The sequence below is a fragment of the Rosa chinensis genome, chromosome 6 (assembly GCF_002994745.2).
Source record: "Rosa chinensis cultivar Old Blush chromosome 6, RchiOBHm-V2, whole genome shotgun sequence".
Classification (NCBI taxonomy): domain Eukaryota; kingdom Viridiplantae; phylum Streptophyta; class Magnoliopsida; order Rosales; family Rosaceae; genus Rosa; species Rosa chinensis.
In genome coordinates, this window is record NC_037093.1 from 38,864,622 (window position 1) to 38,880,415 (window position 15,794).

A 15,794-nucleotide genomic window follows, 5' to 3' on the forward strand; every position below is an offset into this window, starting at 1 on the left:
ATATTACAATATGAAACTTGAACAATATATCATTTATCTCTAGCTTTGCTGCTTGCACATACAAGTTGCATTGAATTTCACCTCTTCTCATGGTGAAGAAGTTTCTCCAGCAGGATTTCCTAGAGTACTGACCCTCAGTAGTATATTGACCCCCAGTAGTATACTAGCCCCAGTAGTATACTGACCCTCAGTAGTGTACTAATCCCCAATAGTATATTGACCCCCAGTAGTATACTAGCCTGGCCTTCTTACGTTTGCTCACTTCAGCATTGCTTTCATTAGCTCCATCCTGCAAGTCAACCGGCAACATAGAGCATAAGGGATGACAAAGTGTGCTAAAAAATGCTTTGGCGATTACATCTCTAATCCTTTCTCTTCAAATATGTTAAAACAACTCTAATCATTTCTCTTCAAAAATCATAGCATTCAAAACATAAGAACTGTCACTAAACTTGGAGCCTAATCTCTATAGTTTCTTCCATTTCTTTCTGAGATAAAAATTGAAAAAGAAAAAACAAAAGGAAGTAGAAGATACCAGCAGTAAATTTTGCAACTAATCCATGAACTTGCAAGAACATAGAACCAAAAAAAGCAACAAATTTTTTGTCAAACTAACATAAACGTAAAACTAAAGCATTACACAACACCACCAATCTCATAAGAAACTAACATAAACACAAAACTAAAGTTATTGGCCCTCAATACAAAACTGATAAAGAAAACTAATGTAGCGAAAATTTGCCAAACTATTTTACTGTCCTAAGATGGGTTATCATAGAAGCTTGCATTTCTCCATGAGACTAAGGTACTAGATGCCATTTCAAGCTCTCCATAGAATTATGATCAAACAGGAATAATAGTACCAGCAACAACACAATTCTAAAACTATGATTCCACAGCAGGACTACAGACACATATCACATTCACTGATTCCACAAAAACAATAGATATTGCATCCTTTGGATACCCAGAATGATGTCAATACAACCTAGAGTGCACAATATAGTTTAGAATATGATTAAGTTGCACATATTGCAGCTAATGGATGTTGACTCACTATTGAAAGACTGATTTGACCTTCTCGACATCAAGCGACTATTGTAGTATATGAGGCAATCCCAGCTTGATCTGTAGTTTCATCTCCCTGCAGAAATTAGAAATTATGACTAATTGACTAACAAAACAAATTCAAAACGATCTTCCAAATATGATAACCATCGAACACAACGGTTTACATGCACAAAGCCCAACAGCTAACCCCAATCTGTCAAAACCTCACTAACCTGAAAATTTGCTTTGCCGCATCGCCTCACAGGCTACTTCGCCATCGGAGCCTCGATTTGCTACTCTGATTTGTTGCTTAGCTGCAGAAATGGAAGAGAGGTTTTGATTTTGGGGAGAAATGGATCTGAAAGAGATATAAGAGAGAGCGAGAGCTATATTGTGATAGATATAGAACGAGTGGCAATTTTTGTAATTTCATAAATGTTTAACTATCCTTTTTGTCCTTAATATATTTAATCGTTATTGTAGCTAGGTTTAATTTGACCGCAAGGGGACCGTGTTTGTGGCCCTTGCGCATGGGAAAGAAATGAAAGAATTTGTAGCTAGTGGTCATTAACTCAATTAATTACCTGGCTTAAGATAACTTTGGAGACCGGGTGGGCTATCGAGCTGAAGATTTATATTTTGTATGTGGGCACAGCTGATTAATAAGCCTAACCTATTAAAAAAATTAATTAATTGCATGGGCTACAACCCAGTCACCTTATAACCATCCTCCGTCCTTGCTTGTGTATAGATCTGTAAATGGACCGAATTTTGATCCGTATCCGCTCGAGATCCGTGATTATTTGACGGGCATGCATGGATTGAAAATTTATATGTTGATCCGTTAATGATCCGGGTCTATTAATCTATTTATTTAACTGATCAAACACAAATTTAGGTTGATCCGGTCCGTTTTCATAATAATAAAATAATTTTTTAGGGAAAATTTCGCAAACAGTACACAAAATAAAGGCCACTAATAATTCTTATACATAAAGTTCCAAACCAAACATTTCGGTACACGAAATCTGAAACTCGACCCACTATCAGTACATGACGTCAATTTTTGACACCAAAATGTCCATTATGCCCTCAGTTCTTTTTTTTTTTAATAATTTTTTTTCCGCCACCAAGTTCATTTTCGTCACTGACGAGGACGCGACCGTTGCAGTCCCTAAGATTGTCCTGATTTCCGTCACCGACAAGGACGCGATTGACACCTCCCGCGACGAAGAAGAACAAGACCAACAACAACAACTGACGAAGAGGGTCATCAACGAAGTGAGAATCGAAGAGGAGTCCGAGGCGATCAGGGTGTTTCTAGCCAAGAATCAGAAGCAAAAGCCGAAGCCTTTACCAGAGGAGAAGAGGAAGTTCCGGGGCGTACGGCAGCGGCCGTGGGGCAAATGGGCCGCCGAGATTCGTGACCCGGTCCGCAAGTCCCGTGTCTGGCTTGAAACGTTTCAGATGGCTGAGGAGGCGGCGATGGTGTACGACAGAGCTACCATTCAGTTGAGGGGACATAACGCTCTCACGAATATCATCGCTCCTCCTTCCAAAATTCTCATTCCGGATCATGATTCTTCTTCGAATGAGTCCAGTTCGATCAACAATCTTTCTTGTTCGAATGCATCCAGTTCGATCGACCATATTGTTGTGATAGATGAGTATGATTCTGGGAAAGAGTGTCAAAGCATTCGCTCCCCGACCTCTGTTCTCAGTGGTAGCGACAACGAGTGGACACCTGGGTCGAAGGAGCAGGATGAAACCCATTTCCTTAAAGACTATGGTTACTGTGATGGTGTGATCAGTCCCACTGAAGCTATATTCTTCGGTGTTACAGAGCCGATTCTGTTGGAGGAAATGAACTTGGTGCCGGAAACAATGTTGGTGACGTCAAATTCAAAAACCCAGCTACTAAATTTAGAGCAGAACCTGTTCTCGGGTGGAGGAATGGGTGTTCAATTGGAGGGCAAGGGCGGTGTTGGAAGCGAGGGAGTGAGAAGGAAGAAGAAAGAGATAAAAACTGAGGGCATAATGGACATTTTGGTGTCATGAGCTTCGATCACAAAATGGGCCAGAAAAAAAAAGTTAGGCATCATACATGCGATCAGTATTTCCTTGAATCTGCTATTAGAACTTCCTATACAAAAAGCTGTAATAACAAGTAAATTAAATAACCATTAGGAAAATGATTTGTGGCCTCAATGAGGCCTAAGATTTGTGGCCTCAATCCTAGGTGTCATATCATGTCACCTACACACATCACCTATTTGCCAAATCATGCCATGTAATTCTTGAGTAAAAAAACTATCTTATCATTCCAAAATCTAATTGCTCTAAATTATTTTGGTTTTCATCTAAAAATAAAATATATTATTTTGGTTTTTTTTTCTTTTTCTTTTTTTCGTTATATATACAATTCGTCAAAAAAAATTATATACAAATATGTGTTTGTGTGTATAAATATATATATATATATATATATATTAATGTCATAATTCTAACCCACAAAATTTAAAAAAAAATTGATTAAAACAAAGTCAAATTTAAAATTGATTCCACAAAAATGGAAAGAAAACATATTAATATCTTAATTATAACCTATCAAATTTGGTAAATTGAAGTAATATTCAACTCTTTTAATAAATGAATTTAATAAAATTAATGGAAGATTAGTTTACCTTACACTAACAAGTTAATTAGAAAAGGGATTTTGTCCATTTACCCCATTTTTAGGGATTTTTTTCTCACTAACCCCATTAAGTTTTTTTAATTCCCTTTTACCCAATGCACTCTAAGGGAGTCTTCCCTAATACCCCATTAAGATTTTTTTTTTGTTTTTAATTTTTTTTTAATACCATTTTACCCATCACCCCTTTATTACTTAGAGAGAGAGAGAGAAACCATAAAAGACTTCGCCGGAGCCCGTCACCGGTCGCGGGAATCCGGTCAACTTTGGCCGGAATCCGGTCACCGGTCGCCGGATTCCGGTCACCGGCGACCGCCCACCGGATTTTTCTGAAAACCTCTATTGCCCCTCAATAGACGTCTATTGCCCCCCAATAGACGTCTATCAACCATGTATTGCCTCCCAATAGACGTCTAAATTACCGAAATGGTAATTAATCTTCCTAAAACTACACAAATAAAACTTTGATTAAAAAAAAAAAACGAGGAGATTACATCAATTCAAAACATCTATTGCCCCCCAATAGACGTCTATTAGACGTGTATTACCCCCTATTGCCCCCTGATAGATGTGTATTGCCCCCTAATAGACGTCTATTAGCCATGTATTGCCCCCAATAGACGTATATTGCCCCCCCCCCCAACAGAACTTTTAGTCTCCGGAATAAGAACCAATCTCTTTAAATTTAGACAAATAAACTTTCATTAAATAAAAAAAATGAGAAAATTACATCAATTCAAAATGTCTATTGCCCCCCAATAGACGCATCAACAAACGTCTATTGCCCCAATAGAACTTCTTTTTTTTTCCTTGTGGGCCTTCTGCATCAATGAAATCAATTCAAAACTTACAAGTAAAGTATCTCTCCTGGATTAATCGTACAGCAAAAGGGCCTAGGCCCATTGAAGAACAAAAGGAACTTGACGAGCTGTTCATTTCCAGCTAGACCAAAGCACAGACCTAGCCGAACTGTCCACTTCCAGCTCAAACTCTCCGGTGACCGGAGAATATGAATATTGAGCGGTCGGGTACTCCCTTACGTACATCCGATGCACATCGGTGGGAGGGAGGAGGAGGAAATGCTTCTGTCCCGTGATCACAGCGTAGAGATTCTCGTACTGATCCTTGTGAAAAGACGTCGTAGAGTGCTCGTCCCTAATCCACATGTTGACGGCCTCGGCTCAGCAACCTAGGGCTTCGATGGTGAATTGGATATGCGGATCGCAGTCTGCCGCCAGAGGCGAGTACGTAGAGGGGAAGCAATTGTTCTGCTGTTGCGCGTAGGAAATGAACGCATCATTTTTGGTCGTGATGAGGCGGCGGGCATCAGGGAAGGGCGTGCGCACGTGAGAGGAGTCGAAGTAGAGGGGGGAGGAGGAGGAGGGGACGAGGGCGTCGGCGCGGCCGTGAGGGGTGAGGTGGGGAATCGAGTCGGTCCAGTTCGCCGGAGGTGCCTAGATTGAGCTCCTGTACTTTGATGAGAGAGAGAGAGAGAGAGAGAGAGAGAGAGAGAGAGAGAGAGAGAGAGAGAAGCATGGCATGATGTAATTTTTTAATTAGGCTGAGGGTAAAAATGTCAATTTAGTGTAAATTGGGTAAGGAGGAATAAAAATCTATTGCTGGGGTAAATGAGAAAACTTTTGCTTATTTTGGGGCTTTAGGTCAATGACCCTAGAAAAGGGATTTTGTCCATTTACCCATTTTTAGGGATTTTTTTCTCACTATCCACAAAAATGGAAAGAAAATGTATTGAAATCGTAATTAAAACCTATGAAATCTGGTAATTGAAGAGGTAAGAAAATATCATTAATAAATTGAATTGATAAAATTCTAGATTCCATCATTTCAAAATTTCTCGATAATTTAATATTGTCTCATCCAAACGCAACATTATGAAGATTTCCTTAAAGGTCAAGTGAGACTTCATTAATACAACTGTTCGTTTATTTTTACATGAAAAAACAATTATAATGTTATTAATACTATGTAGAAATTCAATGAACAATAGGTGTATAACACAGCAATAATCAAAGAAAAAGTGCAATTAAGGAAGGTATAAAATAGAAGTCATCGTCCACATTAACATTAAAGTCAGCTAACATGTCTTATACGAACAAATAAGTAATAAGTAGCTAATAATGAGCCAGTAAAGTTTACTGGGGACTTTTCCCTAATGGCATATTTACACTGAAATAGAAATCATCATCCACACTGAAATTTAAAGTCAGCTAACATGTCTTACAGTAACAAATAAGTACTAAGTAGCCAATGATGAGCTAGTAGAGTTCACTGGAGACCTTTACCTAATGGCATGTTCACACTTAAATAGAAGCTATCATCTATTGAAACTGAAAAAGCTAACATGTCTTACACGAACAAGTAAGTATTAAGTAGCCAATGATGAGCTAGTAAAGTTTACTGAGGATCTTTTCCTAATAGCATAATTACACTAAAATAGAAGTTATCATCCACATTGTCTTACAGTAACAAATAAGTACTAAGTAGCCAATAATGAGCTAGTAAAGTTCACTGGGGACCTTTTCCTAATGACATAATTACACTAAAATAAAAGTCATCATCCACACTAAAATTTAAAGTTACCTAGCATGTCTTACACGAACAATAAGTACTAAGTAGCTAATAATGAGCCAGTAAAGTTTACTAGAGACCTTTCCCAAATGGCATATTCACACTAAAATAGAAGACATCATCCATTGAAACTTAAAATAAGCTAGTGTGTCTTGCATGAACAAGTAAGTACTAAGTAGCCAATAGTAAAGTTCAACGGGGAATCTTTCCCTAATAACATATTCACACTAAAATTGAAGCCATATATCATTCACATTGAAATTGAAAGTCAGCTAAGTACTAACATGTCTTATACGAACAAAAAAGTACTAAGTAGCTAATAATGAACAAGTAGAGTTCACTGGGAACTTTTTTCTAATGACATATTTACACTAAAATAGAAGCTATCATTCACATTTAAAAATCATTATTGTCCATTGAAAAATTTGGGATCAACAAAACAAGTATACTTTCAAAAATTAATTTCCTCATGTGCAATATATTGTATTCCATATTAAGCAATTTCTTTTCAGATATCAACTTCCCAATCAATTTAGATATCTAGGTTTTCAATCACCAGATTTTATGAGTTAAAATTACGATTTAAATACATTTTCTTTCCATTTTTGTGAATCCAATTTAATTTTTGACTTTTCAAATTAACTTGTTAATGTAAGGTAACTAATCTTCCATTAATTTTATTTATTAAAAGATTTAAATATTACCATACTTTTTTTTTGAATATGTATAATGAAAAAAAATCCAAAATAATGAAAAAGAAAGAAAGGAAAAAAATCAAACAATATTTTTTTTAGAAGAAAGTCAAAATAATTTAGAGCCGTTATATATTCAACAACATATATATATATATATATATATTTTTGACGAATTATAGATAAATATATATATATATATATATATTCACAAAAATATATAAATATAATTTTTTTAGACGAATTATATATATATAATAAAAAAAGAAAAAGAAAAAAATAAAATAATGTATCTTTTCTAAAAGAAAGCTAAAATAATTTAGATCCATTAGATTTTGAAATGATAAGATAGTCTTTTTATTCAAGAATGACATGACATGATTTGACAAATTAGTGAGGTGTATAGGTGACTTGGCTTGACACCTAGGATTGAGGTCACAAATCTTAGGCCTCATTGACATTGCCCTAATCATTATTCAACCCAGAAAACGTAGCTTTAACCAGTGTACTTATTACTTAATTAGAAGGGATGGGAAACAGTTGCATAACGTTGTACTATAATTCTGTGAATCCATGAGCGCAAAGATCTCAACCATATCCTCAAGACAACTTAAATATCCGTCAAAATTCGGTCATTTTATGTTATAACATTTATGTTATACAATATCTAAGTATCTTCAAAACTAGACTATAAAATAAGTATCACTATTCGCCGATCAAATCACTTACTCAAGCTTTTGTCCGGTATTTCCATAACTTCGGAATACATAAATACGAAACCTCGCGTAATCTAGTTGGAGTGGTTGGCAAAACATTGTATCGAGTTGCACTTTAATCTGTGGGTCATATATGACGACACTGCAGGGTAGACTATAGATGCACCCGGATAGGGACTTGGGACTCTATGCACATCCCAAATTCTTATGGCATTCTTCTTCTTCTTCTTCTTCAGTCGCAGTCCAGTCAGCCTCAACCACTGTGACCAGGTCGTTCAAGACCATGTATACCAGTAACCGAGTAAATCAAGGTCACCCTAGCTTAATCTTGAATTTTTCTTCACTAGCTTTCGAGGCCCACTACTCCTTCAATGAGTTTCAAATTAAAGTCATATCACGGAGTTGCTTGTTTCTATTTCAGTTTGCTGCTCAAGAAAATGAAATTTAGCTATTTATTTTGTATTTTTCTCTACAAGTTTGCTTCATTAAATTTTTGTCACTATCTAACACTATAATCTTTACCGTGTAAGATCATGGCTTTTACTTATCCGCAAATATCACATTACGGTTTTATATGAACAACTCAATAAATAAAAACCGAAATATCTCCATAACTGAATACGATATATTATGGAGTGTATATTCGTTAGAGTAACATGAGAGTGAGAATTTAGATAATGGTCAAGGGGTTCAATATAAATGCAAGTGTTGTAAGGTGTTAACAATTAAGCAGAAAATAAGTACTACTTGTAAAATTAATTTGAGAGAATATCACAAATGGTCACTCAACTTTTACATATTCGACACTTTGGTCATTCACCTTTTAAATATATCACTTTGGTCACTCAACTTTAACTCTGTTATTCACTTTAGTCACTTCGTTAATTTTTTTCATTAAAAAAAATTATTTGCCACAATATTAATGATATTTTCGTCCAACTAATTGTAAAAAATTGAGAAAAATCTGAATTAGGATGATTGGGGGAAGTGATTAAAATGAAACAAAATACCCCTTAGGTGACTAAAGTGATTGATAGAGTAATAGTTGAGTGACTAAAGTGATATATTTGAAAAGACCAAAGTGTCGAATGAGTCATAGTTGAGTTACCATTTGTAAAATTCTCCTTTTTAATTTTGTAATTAGGTAAATTGATCTTTTACTAAATCAAACACATGGATGATATGAAAAATAAAAATTAACGACTCCGGCTTTTATCTAATGCAAACGAGATAGAAGACACGCATGCATGCAAGCATGGTGCGTAAATGGATCGAAGTTTCGAAATTGAAAAGCAATTAAAAATTATGCTTCTAGCGCATTTGATGTGGAAATCTTCTAATTTACCAAGCTATATGTTTTCTGAAAAGTATGTCAACCTTGGATGGACGACCTCCTATAGAATGAAAATTTAAACATGAAAATGTCCAATAATATGTGGGCATACCCCTGATTAATTCCCAACTAATTCAATGTTTTTATAGTCATATGGCATTATCTACTGAGCATTGACAGTATCATTGCCATTGGAAATTACTATGCGGGCCTTTTTTTTTCAAACAAACCATAATTCATTAATTGAAAAAGAAATTACAAGGAGTAATTATATTCACACATTTCTCTTTACTAAATACACACTCCTTGTTTTTGAACATTTTTTAAATATTTTTATACTGTCACAGGTCACAACAACAACAAAAATTAAAAAAAAAAACAAATTATAGAGATGAGACGAGAAGCAAATTGAGAAGTCAAACATTACTCTTCTTCAACATCAATCTCATCAATTCAATAACAATAAGTCAATTCTTCTTGATGAATTACATACTACCGTGAAAACAAAGTATTGTCTCCAAGATGTCGCTTCTAACCTATTTGCCAACACGAGATTCAGAATTCCAAGAATTTAATGTCTATTTATGTGAACTGAAGAAATTTACAGATGAATAAAGCAAAGCAAGGAGAAATTTAAGAAATTTTTCAAAACATAGCAAGGAGTCCAAAATGTCTACTTACATTATTACGTCTGAAAGATCGACGTATGGAAATGAGTGTCCTAGCCTAAAGAATTTGAACTCACTTTGAAAATCAGGTAGAGTCCTCAGGGTTATAATGACATAGCCATAATATAAATTTGAAAAAAAAAAAAGTTATGGAGAGAATTTGATGAACTGTAAGGTATGGCTGGGGACTTCGTCCTAGGCCTTGATTGGAGAATTGAAGTTAGTTATTTATTTTTATATTATTGATTTTATAAAAGATAAGAAGGGTATAAAAAGAAGTTTAAGGAAAATATTAGACAAAAAAAAACTTGGGTGTGTGTATTAAGTAAATAGACATGTGTTAATAAAATTTCTCAATTACAAGCTCAATTATGAGCCAAATATTACAGACTAGAGAAAAAAAAAAGTCCAAACAAACAAGTCAAATATTACCATCTTTTGAAAATCTACTAAACTATTGTCGACGAACCAAAAATATACTATTAAAGAACTCAAAAGCTACTAATTCATTTTCAGGCCAAACCTGACACGGTCGTATCTTCGTCATCCGACCAACTTTTGATGGTGAACTAGTGCAATTGTGTTCTCATCGCTAACATGAGTCCACCGATCGATGCTCATGGATTGTCCATCCGATCAATGATGACAACATATCGAGCCTCAAAATTTCAAGATTCTCTAATGATTTTTTACTGTTTTGCGGCAACTCTTGTCATTTATAGAACAAATCCAGGTAATGAAAATAATTCCTTCGTCATAATATGCATTTTATATGGCTTCATTGTCATCTTTAATCCATTTATGGCGAAAATTATTTACAATGTAGGTTTTACGGAGAATATGAGCCATTATTCAATCATTTATTAAAAAAATAGAAATTGGTACTCTTAGTTTTAATAAAAATTTGGTCTAATTTATAAGTAAAAGGTTATTACTTAGTTTTTGATTAGTTTTAATAATTTTCGCCATTTTGCTCTTCTTTTGGGTCACGAACCCTAAACCTCAAAAATCAAAGAGATCTGAAAAAGTTACACAAACTAAATTCTTCACCAAGCCAAACCAATGATCAAAACACTTAATAAATTGGTATATAAGCAGACATGGAAAAAGATGAACCTACCTTAACCATAGAGAAGATAAGCTATAGATGGCCATTAATTACAAGTAAGTCATTATTTCTGTGTCTGACGAAGCAAACATGACCCCTTCCAAGTCCAACCATCCACATTAAGACAAATTCAATTCAAACACCATCCCACCACGAAACCGGCCTTTGTATATAAAACCCCCATTACCAAAATACATAACACCACCCAACAAGTAGCCAAAGTTTACAAATCAAATATCATCAGAGAGCTCCTTCATTATTCTTGGATTTAAATAACCCCCTTCACTACATTGACTTGCTCTCCCCTTTAAATATTTGATGTCATGAGCTCACCTACTGTCCCCAATTTGCCATTTGCCTTGGAATATTAATAACATGTCACAGAAACATCGATCCCCACAACAACAACAACATCGTCAACAAACCCAGAAGATCAGCAATCCTTTTTGTTCGATTTAGCGACCTAATTCATCACCATCATCATGGATTTTTCAGACTACCCAACAGGCAAGTCTCCAAGAAGAGAGCTCCAACTCCAGGGTCCACGTCCAACACCTCTCAAGATTCATAAAGATTCCCACAAGATCAAGAAGCCACCGATTGTTCCTCAACCCTCGCAACCTAATCAGCCTCACCAGCCGCCTCGACAACCGGTTATAATCTACACAGTCTCGCCGAAGATCATTCACACAAACCCTAGCGACTTCATGAACCTCGTCCAACGCCTCACCGGATTACCTCGCTCCAATTCTTCTGCTTCTTGTTCTTCCTCGTCTCCTCGAAATGATAAAAACACTAATGGAGGCAGTGGTGAATCGACAATGGAGCAGTCTAGGTCGTCGGATCATGAAGGAATCATGGACATGGATGATGATGATCGTGATCGTGATGCTGATGTGAAGCAGCAAAGGGGTTTGTTTCCGGGGATCTTATCGCCAGCTCCGGGTGCGCTTCCTCCGATTCCTTCAAGCTTCTTCTCTCCGGCGGCGGATAGCTTCTTCCATGATTTGAGCCCGGTACTTCATGGTAACAGGAACTTCATAGAAGGTAGCTTCATGCCTAGTCCGTCCAACTTCTTTTCCCCTACACCGTCCATTGACTTATTCAACAATTTTTCCGATTTATAGTTTGTCTTTCTTTTTCAAATTCTTTACAAGTGAATGAAAGATTTATTCAGAATAGAGTTTTCTGGGTTTGTCTTTTCAGAGATAAGAGTTTTTTTTTTTTCCGATGAAATTCAGAGATAGAGTTTTGGCGATGAAGAAAATTATAGAAATGGAACAGTGGGGAGGCAAGTTGGAAAGTTATTAATTAGTTGATAGTTTAATAGTGTGGGTCATAGTATGATGGATCACGCAGTCCTTGGATGCAAACATCTTATGATTCATTATCCTTTTGTTTTTGATACCATTTTTTGTCACGTACTCTTTGGCGTGTAATTTGCAAACATATGTCCCATTGTTGTTTTCGGTTTGTTTTATTAATTTGTGCTCTTGCAGTTCTCAGAAAAGAACTAACTAGCTTATATTAATTCGCATAACCTGGGATTCCCAAATCCCTATGGTTGAATTGGATAATTCTGGTAAACTTTTTAGCTTACACTTTCCGGTAAAACTTAAAATCATAGTCTATTATTTGGTAAATTGTCTTTTCAAAGATAATTTTTGTAAAATACCAATTAAATCGTTGTTTAATAATCTAATTGCATTAAAAAAAATTGATCGATTTTATATCAATCATGAGAATGTCCATTAATTTAGTACAATTATTAATTATATGGTTAAACTATCTGTTTTTATTGGTTAAATGTTTCACGATACATCAAAGCTAAAGGACTATTAATTTGCATCCTACAACCATAAGCTAGAAACATTTGATGAATGATAAGCTTGGATATGTTTAGCTTCATGCAAACAACGATATCAATAGCGGTTTAATGAATTTGTCTGTAAGTATTTTAGCAAAAGTATACAAAAAGTTTAGAGCTTAAATGCAATCAATCAATCAGATAGTCCAACGATTTTCCCTTTAGGGAAATTCTACAATATGTACATGACATACATACAATTACTATATTTAGAACTTAATTACTCAAATGAGAACTTAGTTTACTCTAAAAAGGATCTTATTTACCTTAGTGAAATTTTTCCGGTATGTCACCGCTATGTCAAAGCAAATAGAGTAGTCATTCGTGCACTCTTTGCTAATTGGTGCTTGTTAGAATACATAGATTTGGTGGAGAGTCTTGGTATTATTTCAGGATGTTCTCTTTATGCTCATTGTAATCTGGGGTTCAGGCTCTACGTCCCCCCTTGTATTCTGCAATTTCATTAATCAAGGCTTGAGGGCAGCCGCACCAGCCCCCTTTCAAAAAAAAAAAAAAAGAATCTTATTTACCTTAATGAAATTTTTTTTTCTAGTTTACCTACTTTTCTCTAAACAAGGACCTTATTTACCTCAATGAAGACTTTTTTTAGTTACCACATGAGTTCTCAAAGTGGTAAATGTTACATAAAATATGACATGTTATATCTTTACTTTACCCTTCTCTTTAAATAGAGTTTTAATTTTCTTACCTTTTTTTCATTTTTATATTAAGTTTTTAGAGAGAATTATAACCCGAAACAAAAAAAGAATTATTTTTGTCCGTCACGCATCAATATGGAGATGCCGACATCATCCATATCATCAATTTCAATTAACAGATTTATTTAGATAAAAAATTTAACGTTAACTCATACGCAAAAAATCCAAAAACACAAGGTGGTAAATTATTTAAATTGAAAGCATGAGTATAAATTTGTATACTAGTGCAAAGTGCAAACTAAAGGGTAAGTTACTCTTGTGCTAGAATTATTTTTGCATAACAGCACAGTAGTCTCGTTGAGAGTCATTGAAACCTAGCAACTAACTTTTTTTCTTTTTTTTGAGAATGAAACATAGCGACTAACTCCATCCAATTATATATAAAAAAAATTATCTAACATAACGTCAATTAGAAGTCCATAGTTATCCTCAAAACCAAGACATGAATCAACTTACAGTGGACAAGTGGTATTATTAAAGAAGGGTTGATCAATGCTCATACAGGTTTCGAAGTTTTTAAGTTTATAAAAGAGATAAAGAGAAAACAGTTTCTTTATCCTTTTTTTGATTACACAGCCAATGGCACATCTTGGAAACCCATACCCTTCTCATCTCATGATACTAGTGAGATTTGATCTCGTGATTTCACGTTATGAGTTATTTTAGATAACCAACATGTCACACCTCACCGGCAAAATACAAACTAGTTACATCAAATGATAATTTCGTATATTCTGTTGTAAAATGTCACAGGCCTTCAGATTAAGTGAACAATGAGCAATGATGACATGACAAGTGACACCATTAATTTGAGATACAAATTTAATGTGTGTCTAATTTGGGGATTTGAGGACTTTTATTATGTTAAACTAGTATATAACCTAATTTAATGATTTCAATTATCATTTAGATTCATATGCAAGAATTGTATCTAAAAAAATCAACCAAATTCATAATCATTTGGTCATTCAAAATTGTGTAAGCAAATGTAGTCTGTTAGAAAAAATTAAAACCAACATTGTATTCATCAAATGGTTAAGTATTTTCTAATTTGGCTAATTTTTTTATAGGATCATATGTGTGTGTAACTAGATAATGAATGGTTGAGATTATTAAACTAAATGCTAAAATAAAAACATCCTCACATTTCAAGTTTAAGGAGGTCCTCTCTAGATCATCCCTATATATATATATATATATATATATATATATATATATGAGAGCCTTTCCACTAAGAGATCCCTCTTTTTGGTCCTTTCTAGGGATATGACATTAGACCAACTTTTCGATCACATTTCGACATCTCAACCGTTCAGTTTTTAGGTCCTAATGTATAGGTCATTTCTGTAAATTTTCAGCCAAATCGATGATCGTTAAAGTATCAAAATAGTTAAATCAATAGACGAACCAAATTTGTCAAACTTAAACCGTTCATACTTATAATCTTAAGTCACCATTTTGAATGCCTTAATGATAATCAATTTGGCTTAAAATTTGCAGAAGTGATCTGCACATTAGGACCTAAAAATTGAATGATTCAGAGCATCTTTAGCAATGCTTGCCATTTTTAAGTCAAATTTTAGCTAAAGTAGCTAAAAAGTCATTTTAGAAAGACGTCTATATCAATGCACTCTATTATAACTAATTTTGAATTTATATTATTTTTTAAAAGTAAGGTAAAATAGTTTAAATGTATTTAAAAATTATATAAAATAACTCAAAAGGAATGTTATAAATTATAGAGAGCCTCATCTCGCTCTCTATATTTAGGAGTGAGATAGCTAAAAGTTATAATGGAGAACCACTTAGGAGTTTGATGCAGCTGTTACAATATATGAAAAGCTAAAAATGCTCTACAAAATAGCAATACTAGCCATTTTTGAGTCAATTTTTAGCTAGCCACTTTAGAATTACGTCTGCATCAATGCTCTCTATTTTAGCTAGTTTTGAATATATATTATTTTTTAAATGAATATTAAATAGTTTAAATGTATTTATAAATTATATAAAATAACTTAAAAGGAATGTTTTAAATTATAGAGAACATCATCCCGCTCTCTATATTTAGGAGCGAGATAGCTAAAAGTAATAATAGAGAGCTACTTAGAAGTCTGGTGTAGCGGCTAAAATAGATAAAAAGCTAAACATACTCTCCAAAATAGCTAAGGAGCCACAATAGAGAGTCTGCTAAAAATGCTCTAAGATGCCAAAATATGATCGAAAAGTTAGTTTAATGTCATATCACTAGAAAAGACCAAAAAAAGGGATCCCTTAGTGGAAGGGCCTTGTGTATATATATATATATATATATATATATATATATATATATATATATATATATAAATCTTGCTCTGCTAAGG

The 15,794-nt window shown here is 34.3% G+C and overlaps 2 protein-coding genes across 2 annotated transcripts; both read left to right on the forward strand.

The window, feature by feature from the left end:
• Nucleotides 1-1,809: 1,809 nt before the first annotated feature.
• On the forward strand, nt 1,810-3,211 carry LOC121050007 (ethylene-responsive transcription factor WIN1-like). Its single transcript, XM_040508531.1, has 3 exons — nt 1,810-1,845; nt 2,185-3,048; nt 3,188-3,211. The coding sequence occupies exons 1-3, from the start codon at nt 1,810-1,812 to the stop codon at nt 3,209-3,211; spliced, it is 924 nt and encodes a 307-aa protein (XP_040364465.1).
• A 7,855-nt stretch (nt 3,212-11,066) lies between these two features.
• LOC112172761 (protein MKS1) lies at nt 11,067-12,024 on the forward strand. The gene has a single exon (XM_024310231.2). It carries the CDS (start codon nt 11,331-11,333, stop codon nt 11,973-11,975), a length of 645 nt encoding a protein of 214 aa, XP_024165999.1. The 5' UTR covers nt 11,067-11,330; the 3' UTR covers nt 11,976-12,024.
• The last annotated feature ends 3,770 nt before the right edge of the window (nt 12,025-15,794 follow it).

Excerpts from the sequence above, each read along its gene's own strand:
- LOC121050007 (XM_040508531.1), top strand. The coding sequence starts at position 1,810 with ATGGACCGAATTTTGATCCGTATCCGCTCGAGATCC. Across the intron at positions 1,846-2,184 it reads TCCGTATCCGCTCGAGATCC|TTCATTTTCGTCACTGACGA; the intron begins GTGATTATTTGA and ends TCCGCCACCAAG. Across the intron at positions 3,049-3,187 it reads GCGGTGTTGGAAGCGAGGGA|AACTTCCTATACAAAAAGCT; the intron begins GTGAGAAGGAAG and ends ATCTGCTATTAG.
- LOC112172761 (XM_024310231.2), top strand. The coding sequence starts at position 11,331 with ATGGATTTTTCAGACTACCCAACAGGCAAGTCTCCAAGAAGAGAGCTC.